Source organism: Osmerus eperlanus, chromosome 2 (genome assembly GCF_963692335.1).
Source record: "Osmerus eperlanus chromosome 2, fOsmEpe2.1, whole genome shotgun sequence".
NCBI lineage: Eukaryota > Metazoa > Chordata > Actinopteri > Osmeriformes > Osmeridae > Osmerus > Osmerus eperlanus.
In genome coordinates this window covers 5,974,058-5,995,778 of record NC_085019.1, presented here as the reverse complement: position 1 = coordinate 5,995,778, position 21,721 = coordinate 5,974,058, and the positions used below count along the sequence as shown (strand labels likewise).

Genomic DNA, 21,721 nt, shown 5'->3' with positions numbered 1-21,721 from the left:
GCAAACATTAGACCCCATCCCTGTCCCAACCACCGGGAAATGCCCTAGTGAGGGTGTTGACCCAAACAACTGAGCCACGTACTATACAGAGTAGCCCATGTTTGGTGTACTTGGGTGGTGGAAGGATTCGGCTGTGCTGGAACACTGTTCACCGCCGTGCTTTAAAGTTGTGCTTTAGCTCCTAGCTCTGTTACAGGAGCTCTGAAGTGGGCCAGACTTTAGAAGGCTATTAATACACTCACATATTTAGACAGACAGACAGACCATTTTATTTCAGTTGATTAAAATGGCACATTGACGCTCGTCTATCCCTCATTGAGACATGGAATTAGCTAAAAAAAATTGTGCAAACATACACACACTAACACACACAGGTTAAGGTCTTAGGGCTCTGTGGAGACTAGTTCATTGTGGCCTGATGTGCATCGCAGTGTCAACCTCAATGGCCATACTGTATACTTTACGTGTATTGTCAGACTGCGTGCTTCCTTCACACTCTAAAAGTGAAAAGCCTTATTCGCATATGCCTACTCAAAATGGCTGCCAGGCTCTTGCTTTTAAAGTGGGACCAGGGCTCTTTTCCAGGACTCATAAAATGTCTCCCCCCTACCTGTGCTTCTTGAGATAATCACCGATCCATTTGTTCTTTGATATGAGAAAACTAGAGCAAATGCTGTTTTACTGACATTTCCATCCCTTCGAGATCGGTGACTGTCCCAGAGTACAGAGGAGACGAGAGTGTTTTAAAGTCCTCAAAACAGGGCCCGTTGCTTTAAACTGTCCCCCTTTTCCATCCCCTCCCCTTCCTTCTCCTCTTCATCATATAGCACTTCCTGTTTGTTTTTGAGCCCAGAGTGGCTCTGCTGCTTGGTTGTCATCCGTTTATGACATGCACTCTTTTGACCTCTGTTGACACACAAAAGGCCAGAGGTCATAAGAGCACTGGGTTGTTCATCTCAAATATTCTCTGCCCTATCTGTTTTCTATGTATTCTCTGACAAAATGTTATGTACTTAAGGGTGTTTATGTGTGTGTGGTATTAATTGTGCTTCTTTCTACATGTTTTACGTGTGGTTCTGTTGGTCAACTAAACTGTTTTGTTAAATATGCTTTAATTTTTCTGAAATATATATATATATATGTACCATGTACTGGGAATAACGCACGGCTGTCCACCAATCAGATTTGGAGGTCAGAACTACCCGTTAAATATATATATACTTCACCTCACCATCTTTACCCTGACCATATCATCTATCTTTTCATTTCTCTCTCTCTCTCTCTCTCTCTCTCTCTCTCTCTCTCTCTCTCTCTCTCTCTCTCTCTCTCTCTCTCTCTCTCTCTCTCTCTCTCTCTCTCTGTCTATGTCGCTCTCTTTATCTTTCTTTCTCCCTCTTATTTCACACTGTTGCTAAAGAAACAGTGGGAAAGAACAATGTAGGAGAATTTTCGAATTATAGATTGCATCATTTCTGTTTTGCCAATCAGGAGGTGTACATGTTTAGTAATCAAATGGTCCCAAGAGGATTTTAGAAAAAAAAATATAACTCATCATGAGTATCGCAATTCTTATCTACTTTTATCATTATGTTATTGTTAGTTTACTTTTTCCTTTTGTTCTAATGGAGGGGACATGCTCTTGATGTACTAGTGTTCAGTGGGTCTAGAATTCGACTGGAACAGGGTACACGGTAATGCTCCAGCAAGGTCCAGCTGGTTCCTAGTGGTGAATCCTTCCCCTGAGGAAGCCTCGGGACAGCCTCTGTCCAGTAAATCCTGGTGCAGATTGTCCCTCTGGGGCTGTTGTACAGAGAGAGCAGCTTGAGTGCACTTTAGTCCATTTCCCAGTTGACAGTCAAAGAAAAGAGGTCTGGCCAGTCGAGGATGTGTAGGACATGGATTGAGATACCGACCACAAGCTCTCTCTTTCTCACTTGCAACCTATTCAATTGAATCAGTCAAACTCGTCCTCTGCACTCTGCTATTGAGGACCTAACCTTAGGGCACCTAACCACCTACAGTATCAGGGACTTTGGTTAGGACAGGGTGGGGTTAATTGATATGTTTTCAGTAGTTCTTAGATTCCCCTTGAGTGTTACATTAGCAATGACAAAGAGCAGCAAGTTGAAGTGTTACTGATCACTGAAAAAAACATATATTCTTGTACAGTAAGTGACAAAACATTGCTACTTTATCATTGTTTGTACTCACGTGTTACTCATTTTCATTGTGTTTCGTGTTCTGTGCTGTGTCCACAAGTCTGTTCATTTGTTCATGACATAGCAAAGAGACAATCCCCCTTGGGTCTACCAGTTTGTCAGTTCTTACTGTAGTCTCTCTCTCTCTCTCTCTCTCTTCCTCTCTGTAATAATTGCTCATCCTTTCTTTCATCTTTACTGATTCTGCCACCAGTCTTTTCCGCTAAGTCAGCCACTGTTTTGGGACCAGGGGGTCATGTGATCTTGTGAAAGAAGTGCTATGTCCCATACATACAGTCTGCTTGTATGTATGTATGTCTCTAGATTATTTTAAATGTGTTTTATTCATACATTTGCCAATGGATAAACTTGTTGCAAATATTGCCTCTGATGATCACAAATCTACATGTGTGTATGGAAACAAAAGAGATGACCAAGTTATGGTTCTGTATGACACAGCCAGAGAAAATGCACCGTTTAGAAACCATGTTCAGCACTGGACCACCAGCTACCATAGAGTAGAAACAGATAACTAATGCCCAATTCTGTTTTAAAACCTCTTTCTGCATGTAGATTTGTGTTGGATAATATTTGCTTTGGTCTCCCTTATATCTCTCTCCCCAGACCATTCCTCCCTCTCCTTCCTCCCACTCAGACTAACTTCATCCTCCATTCCATCCCCAGGCCAGTCATTCAACCTTCGTAGCATTACTAAAGTCTGACCAGAGGTACGTACTGAATCACAGGATCTCTAGCTGGCGCACATGACGAAAGGGCTGCGTCTCAAATCAAACCCACACTCTATTCCTCTACACTGTGTACTACCTCTAGCCTAGGGGTCAAGAATAGTGCACTAGTCTAGGGAATAGAGTGCCATTTGAGACCCGGTCTAGGAAATGGCATTGCGGCTGGGAGTGTGCTGCACGCTGCTGCTTTGGCGGCTCCAGTGCTGCATTCTGCTGCATCAGAGAATAAGGCTTCGCTACCAGAGCTGTCCAGGTGCTAGCCAGTCAGGGTCTGCCTGATAGGAATACAAAGGCAGAGAAGATCAATAGCAGCTTTGGAACTGAGAGGAATGAACACCAAGTGGGGCAAGGTGTAGAGGATATTAGCCCGGACTAAGCAGATCATGAAAACCTACTGGTTATAGTGCAGATGATCAGTAAATTTCCGGTAGAAATGATTCATATGGATGTGTGTGTATGTGAAAGAGAGAGAGTGAGTGAGTGAGTGAGTGAGTGAGTGAGTGAAAAAAAGAGTGTGAGTGAGAGTGTGACTTGGTGCGACTGAATGTGTGTTTTTCAGTAGGTTATGGATATGTTATTTCTAGTCAAAACAAATACAAATTACTCCCAATCGATTGAACAATCTTTGATTATTACTTGAAGCTTTTGATTAGACTTTAGGACAACTTCAGGACAAGAGAGGTGGTTCTTATAGTATTATCACTGGATTCACATTGATATTTAATGGTCTGCCTGTTTATAGACTAGGGTACTAGGGTTCTGTCTTTCTCTCTCTCTCGCTCTATCTCTCTCTCTCTGTCTCTCTTTCTCACTCTCTCACTCTCCCCTTTTCTTTCTGTGCCATTTGCAGTGTGGTGCATGTTGCATGGTGTGGTCTGTTCAGTGCTGTGAAGGAGGTATGCTGGTTATTCCCTGGAGAGTTATTCCCCTCACTTCTTTCCCTGGACACACAGCACTCTCTAATACCATGAGTTTTACACTGGGAAATGCACCATTAACACCCAGTTAGAGGTACAACTGCTTGACGAAATAATAAATTCAGCAATGTGGCGTTCAGCATGTTTTTCTGATGCCCCAACCTTCCTCCATGGCCAGCGAGCGTGACGCGTGTTCGATAAAGCTCCAGAACATGGCATTACTGTGGAACATGACAAGGACCGCCTGCTATAGCTGTATTGAACCTGATCAATCTGGCACCGTTGTTCACTGTTCCTCTGGCCACAGGACCACTGCGGGTGTGTGTGTGTGTGTGTGTGTGTGTGTGTGTGTGTGTGTGTGTGTGTGTGGAGCTCCATCGTTGTGCTAAGAGCTTAGCTCCCAATCTACTAAGAGCTGCAGTGCTTCCAATTGATTACCGCGGTTACAAGGGTTGACGTCTCAAATAGAATCACTTGAATAGAGGCCATGGCATGTTGTTACGAGGTACACACACACGTTTTACAACATTTGAATAATGACAAACTTAATAACACTGACACACACATTCTATGTTTGGGGACCCGTGAGTTTGAGACATTACTGTACATAGATACATTACTGTACATACAGACAGATACATATTGTGCTGTAGTCATTTTTTGATGACCAGCCTGGAAATGATTACAGACTTTACTACACAGCATGCTCAAATACGAGTACATACATGACTAACTGACACACACACACACTCATGTAGATGTACTGCTCTCTCCCTGTCGTGCCTCGCTCATCAAGCGCTTTCGGCTGAAGAGGAATGGTCAGGTCGGAGGAACATGGTGACCCAGATCTGTCACGTTTTACCCAGCATGCCTCCTGTACTCCGTGCCGTGACTGAGTGGCTCCTATAGGCTGTGCATTAGTGGGAAGGCTTCCACACATGGTCACACAAGCCCAAACTAGCCCTCTGCATCCTATGGCATCTCTAATGGACAGAATTCATGGACAAGTCATTGGTTAGCCCCAACATGAGCTTAACGTTTAATGACTCAGCCAGTAGGTTGAAAACGAGTTTCAGACTGAGACAGAGTATAGTACACATGACAGGACAAAGACAGTGACATCAGAGTTTGGTGCAGTCGTCCCTCCATTCATCTGGATCTGTCTGTTTATGGTGCTTGGAGTTCAAATCTAGTTTTGGTGAACTGGAGAGGAATCTCACCCCACAGGTGGTGAGGCCTGAATAGACAGGAAACCAGTTTTGTTGTTGATGTTGTGTTTCTTGTCTGTCGAGGTGTTGTTGTTGTTGTTGTTGTGTCAGTGTGGAGACATCTGGTTTTTCCAACCTCTCCTCTCTATCTCCGTTACAGACCAGCTGTCTGTCTGTTTGACTGTCTGCTTGACTGCCTTCCCATCCCTGTTACAGCCTTCCATATCAAACACTTGTTGAAACACCTCAAGAAAAACACTTTGCCCTCCCGATGACTAAGATATATATCATATATATAAGATATATATATATGTCAACATTGACTAGATGAACATACGCAGTAGGTAGAGCCAGTGAGGTGAAGTGAGAGACCATACTTTTAAACTTTCTCTTGCTCAACATCACTTACCTGATGATTCTACAAGACCAGATAACATCTATTTCTAGGTTGCCCAGTTTGAACATTTCAACCTAAGGTGCACACAGAAACAGCACAATCTAGTGCACTCATAAAGTAAAATGGCATAAATATTTGAGTTCCCCGCCTTCTGCACTCTCCAAATTGTTGCTGAAGTAGAGATTCGGCCTGACTTCTGAGGTGTGGTTCTGAGAGAGGAACAGAGCCAGCGTTTGTCAGCTTCTGATTTATTTATCAGCAGGGCTCGACTTGTTGCTGTCCAAACACAGTATGACCTCACTCAAGAGAAATATGCTCCAGTCTGTAAAAAGTAAACACCATCCCAAACTTCTACTTCTAGATAAAGCGCTACTGATGAATCTGATGAGACAAGTGCTAGCGAGAGAGAAGTGCAGTGAACGTGACGTCTGGAAGGAGTGGAAGCTCAGGGGTAATAGGTGGAGGCATAAAGGAGAGCTGGTGGAGGGATTAGAAGCAGGTGTGACCGTGGAGAGGGAAGGTTGTCAAGAACTGTTGGACCTTGTGAAGCCGTCAGGGTTTCGTTAAGATAACCCCATTCTTCATCTGTCTATCTCAGTGAACACACTGATGGACACTGTTCTACCCAGGGTTAATACTGATGAACGAAATTGTACACTTTTTTTGTCGTACAATTTCTACACCATCATCTTAATACTGATGACGTTCCGGAACATGAATCAATTCTCTCTACACTGTAAAAAAGTATACACTTATGGGTTATTTGTCCCAGATAAATCCTGACAACTTCACCAGGTCCATATGAGTGTGTCGTTCTCTTGGGGGTTGTGGTGCTGATAACAGAGCTTGGATTGAATCTACCTCCCCAGACCTGGGTCCAAACAGTATTCAACTTCTTGGGTCAACTTGATTTGACTTGGAATACACCATTGATGGGTGGCTACAATTAAGAGGGTCATGTTGTTTCTTCGGAGCTCAGAAAACGTGCAAACAAAGTCTACCTCAAACGTTGGAAGGAAATGGAACAGTGTTTGGGCCTAGGTCTCGCCGTGCGTGTTTGGATCTTGAGGTGCAAACCTCTGTGTTGTAGGCTGGCTAAAACACCTGGATGCTGAGCACTCTTCCCTCCCTCCTTCTCTCTCTATCTACTGTATCATTCCCTTTTTCTCTGGGAGAAACCAATATGATTCCTTCTCTTTATGTCCAGTATGCCAGAGGGAGCTAAAATGAACAACGCTCAACACCAACTGCTTTACCCATCACCCCCCCCCCCCTCTCTCTCTCCTCATTGTGTATGCTGACGCTACAGATAGCCCCTGTGTCAGCTTGTGATGATGTAGCAACCGTTCTGATGACATATTTTCATAACCCATTTTTCTGTTTTGTCCCGTCTCTCTGTCTCTGTCTTTGTCTCTGTCTGTCTTTCTATCTCTTACTTTTTGTTTTGTCTGCTTTGGTCCAAAAAAAAATCTTTCTTGTTTTGGCTGGTTATTTTATTTTGATTGATTTCCTTTCTTTTTCGTTACTTACCCCCTTTTAAATTGTAAAAATCTGTATATCTGCCTATTTCTAACTCATAACACTTTTATTATACCATTTCTTTACATGGTCGAAATGTTGACAAATACATTCAACTCATGCAAAAAACAACAAAAATGACGTTAAAATAACTCCCTCCCCCCCCCCCCCATTCTTTTCATTTAAACTATAATCTCCACACCCTTCTGACGTCTCTTCGCACCCCTTCCATACGCTGGGTGACGTTTCCAGCGACAGGCTATGAGAAGTCTCGCAGCCTCAATAACATCTCCGGCATGACGGGAGCGCCCATGCGCCTCACCCCAATCACCAACTCTACCTTCGAGCCCTTCGAGCCCCCAGGAGCCCTACGCAGATGCCACTCCCCCATCCCTTCCATCTTGTAACCGAACCCTGCCCAGGAAGGTGTACAGAGGGGGTTACGAGGAAAAACTCAAAAAGAGAGGCTTAACAAGTTCACGGAAACGAACACTGATACTGGTCCTGATGATAATGATAATGAACTGACCTGGCCTTTAGACGCCAAGGAGAGCCTTTTGGTTAGAGGAGAACCTGGACACAGCGTATAATCCTTATGCCCTGCTGTATAATATCTTTAAGTGCTACACTGATGCTTTACTAATCATTCATAGAAAATGTTTTTTTCAATAGAGGCTTGTGTAAAGTTTAGCAAAACTGCCCAAAGTTGGGTTTAACGGTCTGGCATTTGCTTATAAATGATTTCTGAAGCATCTATGTTGGCATTACAAAGGGTTGTAAAGGGATTTATTGAGTCTGCATATATGTAATTAGTTTAAAGTGTATTAGGCATTATAAACTGAAAGTATAGGGTGTGATATTAAGAATGAGAATAGTATTATACCTACATTGACTAAATACATATCATAGGCTGATGTTCATGTCCAGAGCAATTTAATGCCTGATGATAAACAATGCACACAGACACACACTCACTAACACAAAAACTCACAGACACACACACACATACACACACACTACCACAAGCACACAAGCACCCTCACACACCTGCCTTACTAACAGGGATTTAGCATAGTCATAATTTAGTTAGTTAGTTTAGGCCTCCCTGTGCTATTTGCCTGTGTGTGCTGCACTTGCACTCAATAATAGTACTAACTTAGAGTAAGACCTGCTAGATATGAGACTTATTCTGACAGATGTCACTGAGCCTCAAATCCAAACCCCACCGTAGACGGGTGAGGGTAATACTGTACTGTACTCAAACACAAAGATAAATATACATAATGCATGCCTTTACTAAGGAAAAATAAAAAAAATGGGGATGGGGGACTAAGAAAAAATTATAAACATAATTTCAGATAAGACATAGTTTAGTGTTTCAAAAAAAAGGATAAACCCAAAAGAATAGTCCTTAAGAAGCACCACAAGAAGCCATAGTGGTTTATAAAAGATCTCCTATAGAGCTTGGTTCACTGGACTGTTACATGTTTTAATGTGGACTGAAAATAGAGATTCTCTCTATTTTTTCTTTATATCACTCGCACACATCTCTCTATACAGTATATCTCTTTCACACACACACACACACACACACACACACACACACACACACACACACACACACAGACCTCACCTAGAGTATGACGTCATAAAATGTATTTTAGAGTTAGGGAGAGAGTGCTCCACTGTTTATCCACGAGTGCTGTCATTATCATTATCATGACTGGTATCATCAGTGCCATATGGCAACCCCTCCTGAGGCTTCAGAGCAATACATAGACTGCAGAAAAACTACGCCTTGAAGAAGAAATCACAAATAACATGGAAGATCAGTCAGAAGAAGTCATGATAACAGACTATTTTTGTAATGGCCAATGGAGAGGTCTACGTTTGTCACGAGGTAAGGGGGGTGGGGGGGTCTATAGAACCTGAACATCCAATCTGGAAGTAGGAAAAAGAATTGTCCGTCCAATCAATGATCGGTAGTCCTCATCCCAGAACGTTGTTTCCGCACATCCCCGCTTACCTGCATCCCTCCTATAACAAGGAAGAAGGTTACCCCCACCTTTAGACCTAGGATCAGCTTTCTCCCCTCCTTTACCAGCAGGGGAAAACATACAACATTTAACAAACAGTATGTTTGCCCTTAGAATGTTGTCCTAATGGACACTGAAATATCGAATGCAGGTGCATGAAACATAGCTTCTTACAATTTGTTGGTAGACATTGGTCTTCAGAAGTCTATATGTACACCTATGAAACTCAACCCACAACTTCGGTCCAGGGAAACATAACTTTTTTTCCAGACACTGCTCTGACCTGGCTACCCTCTGGGTCTCTTATCTTCATCAGTCTTCATCTTCCTCTTCTGCTTGACAATAACATCTCACCATCACCACTCTACTCAAAGTGACTCCTATGATTTTGGCCTATAGCTAATACTTAAGTTTTTTATTTTTTGTTATTTTTTATTTTTTTGCTTTCTCTTTTTTTCTTTTTTTGATCCTCGTGCCCCACCGTCCGACCTTCCCGTCTCTGCTGCTGGCCTTGGCTACTCGCTCATAGAGGCCACGGTGAACAGATGCTGGACTGACAGCCCGTGGTAGAAGAACAGAACAAAACACTATAACGAGAGAAAAAGGCAACATACATAAATAGAAATATGCCATGTATAAACACTATTATATTTGTATCTATGTATTTCTATGGAGATAAGCTGTACTTATGTATCTGGGCCATGCAGTGTGTAGCTATGTGTGTGTGTGTGTGTGTGTGTCTTCCCAGACATGCATCTACCTCTAGAACCATGATGCAAGAGTGCCAACTCAGTGTGACTAACAACCAACCAACTCCTCTCTCCCTTTTCTCTGAAAGAGAGAAGAGGTAGAAAGCAAAGGGATAAACTGGAACAAATGTGTTCCCCTCTATTGAGGGTTTAGATCAGATAAAAGAGATCAAAACTATTAACCTTTTTTTTAAGCTGTATTTATTTATTTTTACTATTAATTGAAATTTAGGTGATGCTGCCAGTAGCAACCATGCAAGGTCAACCAGTTGAACTTTATTTTTTGTATTCTATAAGGTGATACATTTTGGTGGTTAATTTACAAAGAGTTGTTTATTTTTCTAATTCTCAATGTCACATTCTTTGCCAGATGCATATTTATTTGTCAATCATTAGCATACAATGCTACCATTATTTAGACATTACTTGTAATTATTACTGGTCTGATTCAGTTCTGTTCCTTGTTAAATGTCTGTTTTGTTTAATATATGTTGGATCTCTGCATCTCTGCTCTGCCATCTATCACCTTTCTCTCTGGAGACTGATAGACGGTTGAATAGGGAGAAGATGTGGCACCTTTGATAGCGTTAGCTTCTAAAAATGCTGCATTCTCTTTTGTTAGCATTAGCTTCAGAAAGGTTGCATTCTCTAGTTAATAGTAGGGTAGCTGCACAGAGCCACTTTGATTAATGTTTGCAAGCTAGAAGGCACACTCTGTTCATGTAGTATTTTTCCCGATTAATAGGCAGCGTGCTTTCTAGAAAGCTGTTAAGCTTCCGGGGATCAAACTACATGACTTCCCTAATTCATCTTTGCAAAAACAAAAATTCTAACGAAAAGCTCAGGACACCTAGACACCCTTTGATACTTAATCTAGCATCAGACAGAATATCATTCACCTTTCAAAAGCTTTAGTATTAATATAACTTTGGTGACTTAGTTCCCAGCCTGCAATTACACATATCTACTAGTTGTAACTGAAAACAGCTTTTTTCTGTGTGGGGCATAGGGAGGAAGATAATAGATGGCAGAAATTGACGGATGCTCAAGGTTGTGCTCAAGGTCAAATTCAATTTACATTCTGTCAACTCGGGAATTAAGTTTTATTGTGAATTTGCCTTCTGTGTTGACTGAGTACAAATAGAATTTACCTTAGCACCTATGTGACACACAGAAACCTCTATACAAAATACCAAATGTATCTCATGTAACCTGCCCATTCCTCTCCCTCTCATCTCTCATGATCTGTACTATCGAGTTCATACAAGTTTTTAGAACACTCAATGGTCAAAGTGTTCTGTACAGTTGTTTTGATTAGCATGGGTTTCCATTGCAAGCAATAAGATATGTATATGTCTATGTCCATAATCAATGAGTATGATTTGATAAGACTTCTAATTTTAACTCAAGCTCAATGAATGTGTATAGATTTAGACTAATAATGAAGTGTATATGAATGTGTATTTTGTATACACACTCATATGGACTGAAAGCATGCTCACAAAGAAAAAAGCCTTACTTCTCAAAGTTTTGTTTGAGGATTGAGGCACATACATATGCATGCTAAAATGCTACAATGCTATTGGGTGGGAGAGACCACTAATACTGTATTGGGGAGGGGGGTGGGACAGTTTATTTTTCAAAAATAGAGGGGGTGGGGTGGGGGTGGGGTATTATTGGTCTTGTATAGCTGCTTTCATAAGAGACAATATGATTCTTATCAAGAATGATTATAGTTTATGATTTCTTTTTTTTTTTTATCTTTTCACAGATAACTATTCTGAGAGCCCTGTGCTTATCAGATATATGCAAAAAGAAGCAGTAACTGTGAATTAACACTAAGAAAAGACAAATCCAACTTCTTCCACCTCCCTTTAATCCGTACAATTTTACCAATCCCCATTCCAACACACGTTGAAAGCTTGCCTGTCATTCCACTATCAAATGTAATCGTCCCTCTCCAGCTCCACTCTCTAATGTTCAACCCATTCTGTACTGTTCTGTTCTGAACCACACCCTCTCCCAAAACACACATACATCACCTCTGCTCCACCACACAGTTGCGTTACTAAGTTTGAGGGGTGGGCAAATCCAACCTTCGACAGAACAAGTTTAACTTTTGAATTCTGAATCCAGGAGGCCTAATAACCTCATACATTGTGCTGGCATCTGTAAATCCCTTCTGTCAGGAGGAACTTACAGAGGGCAAGCATAGTATTCATTGTGACAAAAAAACAGTAGCATAACAATTTCTACTATGTGTGAGCAGTAGATCTGTTGTAGTACCAATCCTATCCCAGGACAGTACAAATATCTATCCTACAAATCCTATCCTAGGACATAGCAAAACCACCCCTGGATGGCAGTAGTGTCACTTAATATGACCACTGTCAAAAACCTGACAATCCTGTCCCACCATCAGCAGCAGGGCAAGGCAGGGGAATTGTACTGCTTTCCCAGTAGGCAGTGGGGCAGTAGTTCAGGTGTTTTGTAGGTGGTGGTGTTGGGACAACATGGTCAAGGATTGAGGACTGAATTGGGAGAACAGTGGTGGTTGTAGAAGAGCCTCCTCTCTCCTTTCTTGCATGTTCCCCGTGTGTCATTCTCCCATGCACAACTCAGGTAACTCGCCTCTCTCTCTCTCTCTCTCTCTCTCTCTCTCTCTCTCTCTCTCTCTCTCTCTCTCTCTCTCTCTCTCTCACACACACACAAGCGCTCTCTGTCTCGCAGGCTGTCTCTGTCTTGCACTGATTTTCACTGCTGTCAGTTTATTTGTGCTTCCAGAAAAGATACATTTCAAAACCTGGCAGAGAAAGTTGAAATCTCTGTCTTCTCTTTGTGCCTGCAAATATGTCCTGTGTATGTGAACTCATTCCAAACAATGTCTGTATTCCTCTAACATGATTCTGAGGTGTCTTAAGTCCTCTAATCCCCCCCCCCCACAAACCATCTTCATCTTCTTCACCCCATCTGCTTCCCTTATTTGTCTCTGAGAACTACCATTTCTAACCCTTTGATTGCAAATGGAGCAAGAGAAATGGGGAACAGGAACTGTACTGTAAAATCTAAAATCTTCCCTAAAATGGATGACAAAGCACTAGGAAGGACAGACATGGACACATGAGAAGGAATCACTGAAAGATGTTGCACTTTGGGGAGACAATGTAAGAACTGTGTATTTAAAGTGGATTGTCAACAAACGTGAAGAACCATGAAATGGAGAACAGTTTGAAGAAAGAAAGAAACAAGCAAAATGTGAGGAGGAAGGAAGCAGATCGCTTCTCAGTGTAAGACACTGTGTTCTGTGTTCAGTGTGTGGTACATTGTGCTTCCTGTGCTGTAGGCTACGGTGCCCGTGGGCGTGTGTAACTGTGTTTGTGTTGCGTGTGTTTTGTGTTCTGTGCTTCGCTGTGTTTTCGTGTATCATTTGTTTTCCTCCATGTTGCCTATGTGTAGGACAGACCAACTGAGGCACTCTCAGCTCTTGGTCTGTATTTATAAGTCCTGGTGGGCTGCGGTTCTTCGGGTATAAACTCTTACTCAGCCATATCTGATGAAATAACTACCAGTCAATGAGAAGAGCTCTATGAATCAAGAGGTGGATGTATGCCAGTAGACTTTGCAGCCCTCTAGGACTGAAACCTCCCACGCCAATATTGTATTGGTGTGTTTCAGTGGGTGGGTGTATGAGGGTATGTGCATGCATGTGCGTGTGTATGTGCTTGTTTATACTGTAGTTTATATTGTGTTGCTAGTGTGTGGGTGTGTGTGCGTGTGTTCTTACAAGCTTCTTTGTATTTGTGAACTTGCATGCAGGGAGAGCTTTGCTAAAACATATATTATGTTGCCTTAGATGTTCATTGATAATTTAACAACAAATTGTTTCATTTTACTCATCCATGTATACACACATATGTAGCCATTTGCAAATGAAATGTATAAATTCCATTGAAATATCCTGTCCATGTAATCCATCTCACTTGCTGTTTTGTTTGATATTTGCACTGATTATTTTTCTTGTTCTCTCCCTTCCTTTCTTTCTTTTCAGTGTTGAGTTTCTAAAATCCCCCTTTCTCTCCAAGAAGAGGAAATCTTAGGACACAATTCATCCAGCAATCCCTACTGGATTTACTCGAGAACAAAAGGAGACAGAGAAATATATTAAGAGAGAAAAATAGAGAGAGCGGTTGGAAAGATCACCAATGAACTGGAAGAAAAGAGCCATCACACCTGAAGCATATGTTCCAGTGGACTCAAAGACATCAATGACTAAGCATGCCTTCTGTGACACAAACTTCAATGACAAGTCATATCATCCCTCCTCCATGAACAATCCCAAACCACACCCTGAAGATTAGCCAAACAAACATTATTGTAAGATTCTCCAGATAGAAAGAAAATAGCAGACAAATTACTTGAAGCCCTTTACAACTTGGTTGTCATGTGGGTGTCATCATTAAGGCTCCTTAGATACTGTTTTTATGATCTCAAGTGTATGGTATACGACCAGACAAAACATAAGACAACAATACTATTGAACCTAATGTCACACAAATACTAGTTTGTGTGTGAACCAGGGGGTATTTAAGTTTCCCCCTCTGAAAACTCTATGCAAAGCTAGGGCTTATCCTCCCTGGTAGCCATGGCTACTTCTGAACCAGGCTAGCTGGACAGCTGCTATAGCCTGGATAACCTAGCCTTCCACAAGGCTCTTTCTGCTGCGACAGTGCTCTCCCCCAAGCATACAGCTACTGTAGGTGACATATCAGCCATGCCAATCTCACACACAGCTCACAGACTACTGACTTGCAAGCCCCTGTGGCTTGTGTTCATGACTGACTTTTCAGCTTGCCACAAAAAAACAACCAATGGACAACTCTAAAGACAACCTCTGGTTCCCTAGCTGCTCCAGGAGAATGTGTGTGCTGGCAAAAGGAGAGAGGGACTACTACAGGAGAAGAAAACCTGTCCTCAGTACACCCAGGAAAAAAGGAAGAATCAGGAAAACTGAAATACAATTGCTCTCTCTCTCTTTCTTTCTTTCCTCTCTTCTCCTCTGTATCTCCTCCCAGCTGCATCTCAGCATTGCTACTCCTCTGTAGCAAACTGCATGGCATGAATGAAAAAAAAAAAAAGAAAGTAGAGAATACAAGAATGGAGAGAAGAAAAGAGTGAAGGAGAGAGATCAAAAAGATGTTTTACACAAACATTCACAAAACATCAACATATTTAAAACAATATTTTTTCAAACCGGTAGCAGAAAATAACAACAAATGGTGGACTGTGGTTTGAGAAGACAGATATATTAAAGGGTTCCCCTCCTTTCTTTGGAAGAGAGAATGGAGGGAGTTAAAGTTCTGAAGTCTTCTAGCGCCAAGCCTCTGGGGGGATGGAGATTAAGTGCAGGGATTCTGCAGCAATGGGTGAACTCTAAAAAACGATTCTGGGAGATAAAAAAAAGAGTAGAAATTGGAAAATGCATTTGTATTACTTTGTTTACCAGCATGACTATTCCGCATGACTACTTCTGCAAGCCCTGATCCCCCCCCAAACGAGGGCTAGGCATTGAAAAAAGGTACAAAATCAAGACGAAACTAAAAGATTTATGTTACATGCAACCGATTAAAAGAAGAGCAGGATTATATTAAAAAAAGAATCTATATTTTGTTTTTGGATAATAAAAAAGGAATTATAAAAAAAACATATATATATATGATTGCAAGATACACAATGAACTATGTTTTCTTAGATATAAGATTCAAACCCCACTAAATCTACTGGAGATGAACAGTGCAAATATCTTCCCCTGATACTCCATGCTAATGGGCTACTACTACTCGGCCTACATCAATGACTGCTCTTCTCACTCAGCTCCTATGCTACTTCTTCTTCACCAACTCCCTCTCTTGTCATACTGTCCTGCTAGCACCCCCTGATGCCAGTTTTGTGTGTCACCCTGGGTCCAGGCCACTGTCTCCCACAGCATCACTTTTAACTGGACTGACTATGAAGGATCTGTTGTCTCCCCTCCTTTGACTGTAAGTGTAAGATGGCTGCTTTACCACAAGAGGGCATCACTGTGTGTTTGGGGTTAAGGCCCTTCAGTGAAGACCTGATACGATTATTTCCTGTCAGATTGAATAGTCCAATTACATTCACATTTGTGAGAAAAGGAAATTGACAGATTAGAGAGACAGATACTTTTGAAGTGTAACAAAATGAATTATTACCCATGCAGTCTAACATTGTCTTGAGGTTAATATAATTGAATAATGTATTACATTTAAATGGCTATTTAAGTGCTCATCCCAGAAAATGCCTGGCACTGCTCTGTCCTCAGTATGCGAGTGCTTCAAGTGCTAGTGCTGGTGATGCTCCATGATGAAGCAGCCATTTTAGTTCCAAGGGAAGGGGATACACTTTTAACATTGCCATGGGGAAGGAACATGTTGGTCTCAAGCTAAATAGTTTCCTCTCCAGTCACACAGACAAGCTGTCCCACCCCTTATTGTGGTCTAACTGGTTGTATGGCCCATGGTAAATAATAATTATCATGATTACAGCTAAGATATTTGGCTTTGCCCATACATTAAGTTCTTATTAAGTATTGCTATTGTTAGGTCAGAGGTGTACTACTATATTCTGGTAACATGATTCAAGAGAGTAGACATTTCATGGGAATCGAAATGGGGAATTATAACGATTTCATATGACATACAGTATACGCTTGCTCTCAGCCTAATACATTGTCCTTACTAGAGTCATTACTGTGGTACATCACAGGCACAGAAGCAAACTATTTTGAGTGTGACACTATTTCCTGTTTCTTTGGCAAGTGAAAATCAACATATGTGTTATTGTTTGAGCCATCTACATGCCCTGATTCAGTATCTCTTCTTTATAATATTAGTTTGTTGTCTTTACTGGTGGCACCAGAGAAACGGTCCTAGGTGTTGGTCTATGTTGGGGTGTGGGGGGGGGTTTATCACTCCTGGTGCGCCAAGGTCTGAACCTGGTTTCTAGTCTCTGGAGATGCTCTGGTGCTGCAGTGTCCCAGCAGGGTTCGTCTCAGGGGTAGCATTCACTCTACCAGTGAAGATATACTGAAGGTATGTGTGGTCTGTCTGATGGCAGATTTTGATACAGTTGTCACTGCTTACTTATTTATGTTCAGTTGCACCTATTGTATTGTTGTTGGTTGTGTTCACTTGCCAAAATACATACACACCATTTTTTTCTTCATACAAGGTTCCAGAAATGCGGTAGCAGGCTACTTGATTTAGGACTTACTTAGGACTGAGCAAATACCTATGCAAAACTTGGACTGTAACATACATGTGATATAGATGTGTTTCATCGTGCAAAGGAGACTGCTGTGTTGTGTGGACGATGGATTAGGATGAACCTTCATATCTATAACATGGTGTATTGTTTACTACAGCAGAAGGAGGGGAAGGATTTAAACAGGAGCTTCCTGAAAATCTGGAGCAGTGCCTCATGGTATATGCACACACATTTATCATTTGGTATACTGGATTTCCATCCTCTTTCTCTTATTTGATTTACTCTCCTCTTCAGCACTCTCTCCCTCTCCCTTTTCTTGCCCCTCTTTCTCACGCTCCTCTCCATACTATTCGCAATGGCAAGCTGTTTGATATCAAAATTAATGATTTGGAATCATTTGTAAATGATATACGTATACATAGTCACAGGTGAGGATGCATTTGTAAAATGCATATATATTTTATACTGGAAGGGACGTTTATTGTTAGAGAGTTTGAAAGAGAAATGAAGGGTTTGTAATGCAAGGTGAATGGAAAGAGAATAGAATGGCACCATTGGCGTAGGCAATGCTAAGAGACTAGTCATTGGATATCAATCCCCCATTCAAATTCTCGTAGCACAACCCACACGGACATGCATACATAAAAAGTATGAATTATTTCGCATAAAATACAAGGGATTTCAATGTCCGAGCAATTAATTGTTCCAAACTCTCTTTTTGAAGAGGTGACTTCCTGGGCCAATTCAGTGCAGGTGTGTGTATGTATGTGTGTATGCATGCGTGTATGCGTGCGTGTGTGTGTGATGGTGCTACAGGGACCCACATCACAGTAAGGGAGGGGGATATATTATTCAGAGCTAGCTAGGAGAGGAATGACATCTGAGCCCTCACCACTCGCATACCTTTACTTGAAACCCAAATACCAAACATATCAAAAATAGGAGCCGGGTAAAGCCTGAACACCATCACACCATCTCATCCATTCTGCATCTTTTCTCTAATCCTCCTCTCTTTAGCCCTCTATGTCCCCCCCCCCTACTTCACAATATTTTGAGGAAGAAGCTCTTTTGCATCCTTGTTCTTGTGTTTTTCTATCATATTGTTTGAAGTTGAATTCTAATGCATGCGTGGGAATAAAAAGAAGACTTAACTTATCTTTGAATGGCCAGAATGAGGTGACCCTCTTTATTCAGAAATCTCTGTCTTCCTCTCTCACTCTTGTCAGTCAGTTGTGAAAGGGAAAGTGAGGAATACACATACTGCAACAAATATTTAATAAAAACAGAACAAAAAAAGAATTATTTTTCTATAGTCTGTTTTTTGGGGCTTATTTTCTGTGGCTGTTCTGTTCGTAATTTTTTTTTAACTTAGTGAGTTACTTTAGTGAAGTCACACATGGACACTGGTAAACAGGGATGTTGCTAAGAGTAAAATGTAGTGAAATAGACTCAGTTTCATGAGTTATGTATCTAGATTGCTAACATGTACAATTGGATATCCTCATATTGTAGTTGTACGGTAAATCTATCTTTCTGTTAATCACAATATTCAGTAAGTTATTCAGTAATATTTACCTTGTAGCTGCTCATAAATGTACAGTATGTCACCCAATGATGTCTATCACAAATGTTTGTCTGAAATTATTTTGGGGTGCATTTGGGGCATTTTCATTCTAAGTTAGCTATTACTGAGCCATAATAGCATTTTATTGCTGGTTTATGTGTCACAGGTTCTCCATTTGAACGTACATTGCACTACTAACCCTAATGCAGCTAAAGTAACTATAGGTCTTCCTACCATAGAGGCTAGTTTGTTAAAAGTCACTTGTTCCTCTGTGACCACATCAATGCTGAAAGTGTACATATGCTACCATGCCACTTCCCTTACAGGAGAATGAGAGTGAAGACAGAGAAAGGGGAGGAGAGGGTTACTACAATATCAATGAATGGGGTTTATGCTATAAATACTGATGCTGGATAAAATTTTAATGTCATAATACAAAAAAGTAGAAAAAAAATCAAGAACTGTAAAAAAAAATATATTTCAATGGAATGTTTATTATTTACCTTTTATATTTTTGAAACATGTAAAGAAAAAAGATGAATAAACAGTCATAATTTACTAAAGTTTGTGAAAAAGAGACTTAAACTATTATTACGAGTATGAAGGTTTGAACGTGAATGCTGATTTACCTTACCTGAGCAACACTTCTCCGAAACCGATAGGAAAATAAACAAGAATAATAAAATGATGAAAAACTCACAAAATTACTGGGTAGACAAACAAATCAAATTTAAAGAGAAAACATCAAAAAGGTAATAAAAATATTAAAAGCTTATGCCAAAATTTTCAATGTGTGTCCCGTGCATTTTTTACTCTAATAAGTTTTTAAAATGTGGATGTGTGATTTTGTATGTGAAGAACTTACAGGCTTTTATTAATATTGTCTTGCAAACTTTATTTCATTTAAGTATTACTATATTACTACTGCTCCACTTATAACACATGATCTCCCTTTTTCTAAATACAGTATTGAATTATTGTTCATTTTTAAATGCATTCAAGGTTATCACATCTCCTTCAATGAAAATAAATTAATGCATTACTTACACAGCCACATTACCTGCTTAGAAACAACAATTGTTTCAAATAGAACATTTATGAAAATAAGGTCTGCCTAGCACACTTGTATTCACTTAAAAATGAGTTCCCTGGTGTAATTTATGGCATGTGTTAATGGACAATGGTCACAGCAAATCATGTTTACTGTACATAGTTCATCCTGAGATACATTACTTGTGCTGTGGTTTTAAGTGCGTAACATAAATGAGGGTTGTGCATACAGCATGTGCTTCAAGTTCTTTTTTCTACTGTCCAGGTGATTAAACTGCCCACTGCAATGCCCACAAGAAAAATGAGGAGGAATCCATGAGATTTTGTGGTCATGGATGACATCCTCTCCATCTGACAACGAGCCAGCTCTGAGAAACTGTTGATCTGGAAGAGGAAAGAGAAACGTTGGTTTTACTTTTAATTTAGCCTACTCATTTACATAAACATACAGGTATCCTATATTGATGAGTCACTGGCTTGACCTGGACAATACTGCAGAATAATTTCATGCAACTCATTTACCCATCCTCCATGCTGTTTTACCCAACTCAGCAGTTTGCTCCTGAAGTAATCCACTGTCCATTTCAGGATGTCTAACACTAATGGAGAGAGATTAGCCTCCACCATCTGAGAATTGGATGAAAATTTACATATTTAACACAAATACATATAGAGATCCATATCGGGAAAATGTACAAATGCAGAGCAGTAGCTGAAACACATACCTTCACAGCCATCCTCCCTGCCACATAGAACAGCACAGCAATCCTCTCCCAAGTGATTTGACCATCTTCAAACACCAGCTTCACCATCTGCCAGTAGTTTCTCTGGTTGGACTCTTTTCCTGAGGCCACCAAACCATCTATGGCACTGGACAGGTAAATGGTGAAGAGGTAGAGGAGAAATTAGATCCAACAAATTGGCACACGATGATCATATGATCACACACAAAGGTTCAGGTAACCAAATTGATGTTAGTTTTCAGCAACCTAAATGGACTCCCTGAAATGGGTAAAGAAGTGTGGAGAGCTGGGGACTAACTCTATCAACTCTTGGTCGTCCTTGACCTTGTCACCAATGATCCGGACCATTGTTGCCAGCTGGACAACCATCTTCTGCTCCTCCTCATTCTTTACTTCTGGTGTCTCTGATAGTGAAAGGGGCACTGCTTCTTCTAAAGAGACTTCCTTTAACTGTTCCTGAAACACCCTGGAGAGGAGACAGAATTCTGGAAGTGTTGACTGTACGACATAATATCTATATCATTTCTGGTAACCTATCCTGACACTTCTAATAAACGAGGGTAGTGCCTGTACATTTAAGTAGGCCTAATCTAAAAGTGAAACGAAGGTTGCTGAAAAGGTTTGACGTCCGATTTCACAAGAAGTGTTGGTGTATGAAAGTGAAACTTACTTTTTTATCACGAACTCTCCTATTCGTTCATCTGTTGAATGAGCAAAACGAATTGAGCTAACATTAGGCTTTTTTTGTTAGAATATGTCAGCGATATAATATCACATTTAAACCGGATTAAGGACTTAATTTCCAATCGTTTAGACCAGTATAAACTAATGGGCGACAGCTACAATACAAATACTGTCAATTATGTTTTCACAACACAAAAGTTTGAGTTTAATTTGACACTTTGTTTTACAGACATAAAAGACAAGCTTTAAAGCAAATATATAGTTTAAATGAAATACCCGACGTCCTTTCACAAGCCATTGAGAACCCAGACAGAAGCCTGTAGCTACCTAAAGTATAGCTAACGTTACTGTACCGTAAATGACTAAATGTAAATGACTGGTACTAAAAGACCCGCAAGCTAGACTAATGAGCGCAGATGAACTTGAGAAAAGTGTATTTAACTATGCCCGTCCGTGTTCTATTCAATCAAAGCATCTTCGGTATCTCAATTTAGTAAAATATGTAAAATCTTGAAGAATAGACAGCTAAACCGGGTGCTTCCTAGTTTTGTAACTAATGTAGTTTTACACGAGTATAACTATTATATTGCCTTCTTCACTTTAGGGCGGCGCATTTGGCGCATGCGT

General features: G+C 40.7%; 2 protein-coding genes across 2 annotated transcripts in view; one reads left to right on the top strand and one right to left on the bottom strand.

Moving 5' to 3' along the window:
• The window catches only part of LOC134009059 (potassium voltage-gated channel subfamily C member 1-like), a 42,067-nt gene extending 27,159 nt beyond the window's left edge, over nt 1–14,908 (top strand). The window contains 1 exon segment of the mRNA XM_062448748.1: nt 13,818–14,908. The gene's annotated coding sequence lies outside the window, so the exon portion shown is untranslated.
• Nucleotides 14,909–19,495: 4,587 nt separating this feature from the next.
• baxb (BCL2 associated X, apoptosis regulator b) lies at nt 19,496–21,714 on the bottom strand. The gene is made up of 6 exons (XM_062448757.1): nt 21,371–21,714; nt 21,081–21,111; nt 20,709–20,876; nt 20,393–20,537; nt 20,190–20,294; nt 19,496–20,051 (listed from the first exon to the last, which is right to left on the bottom strand). The coding sequence occupies exons 1-6, from the start codon at nt 21,390–21,392 to the stop codon at nt 19,908–19,910; spliced, it is 615 nt and encodes a 204-aa protein (XP_062304741.1). The 5' UTR covers nt 21,393–21,714; the 3' UTR covers nt 19,496–19,907.
• Between the last annotated feature and the right edge of the window lie 7 nt (nt 21,715–21,721).

Bases quoted from the DNA above. Each gene is read 5' to 3' on its own strand.
- baxb (XM_062448757.1), bottom strand. From the start codon at position 21,392: ATGGCTTGTGAAAGGACGTCGG. The intron at 20,538-20,708 runs GTTAGTCCCCAG...TTACCTGTCCAG, and splicing joins GACGACCAAGAGTTGATAGA to TGCCATAGATGGTTTGGTGG. The intron at 20,295-20,392 runs GTATGTGTTTCA...TCCAATTCTCAG, and splicing joins CAGGGAGGATGGCTGTGAAG to ATGGTGGAGGCTAATCTCTC.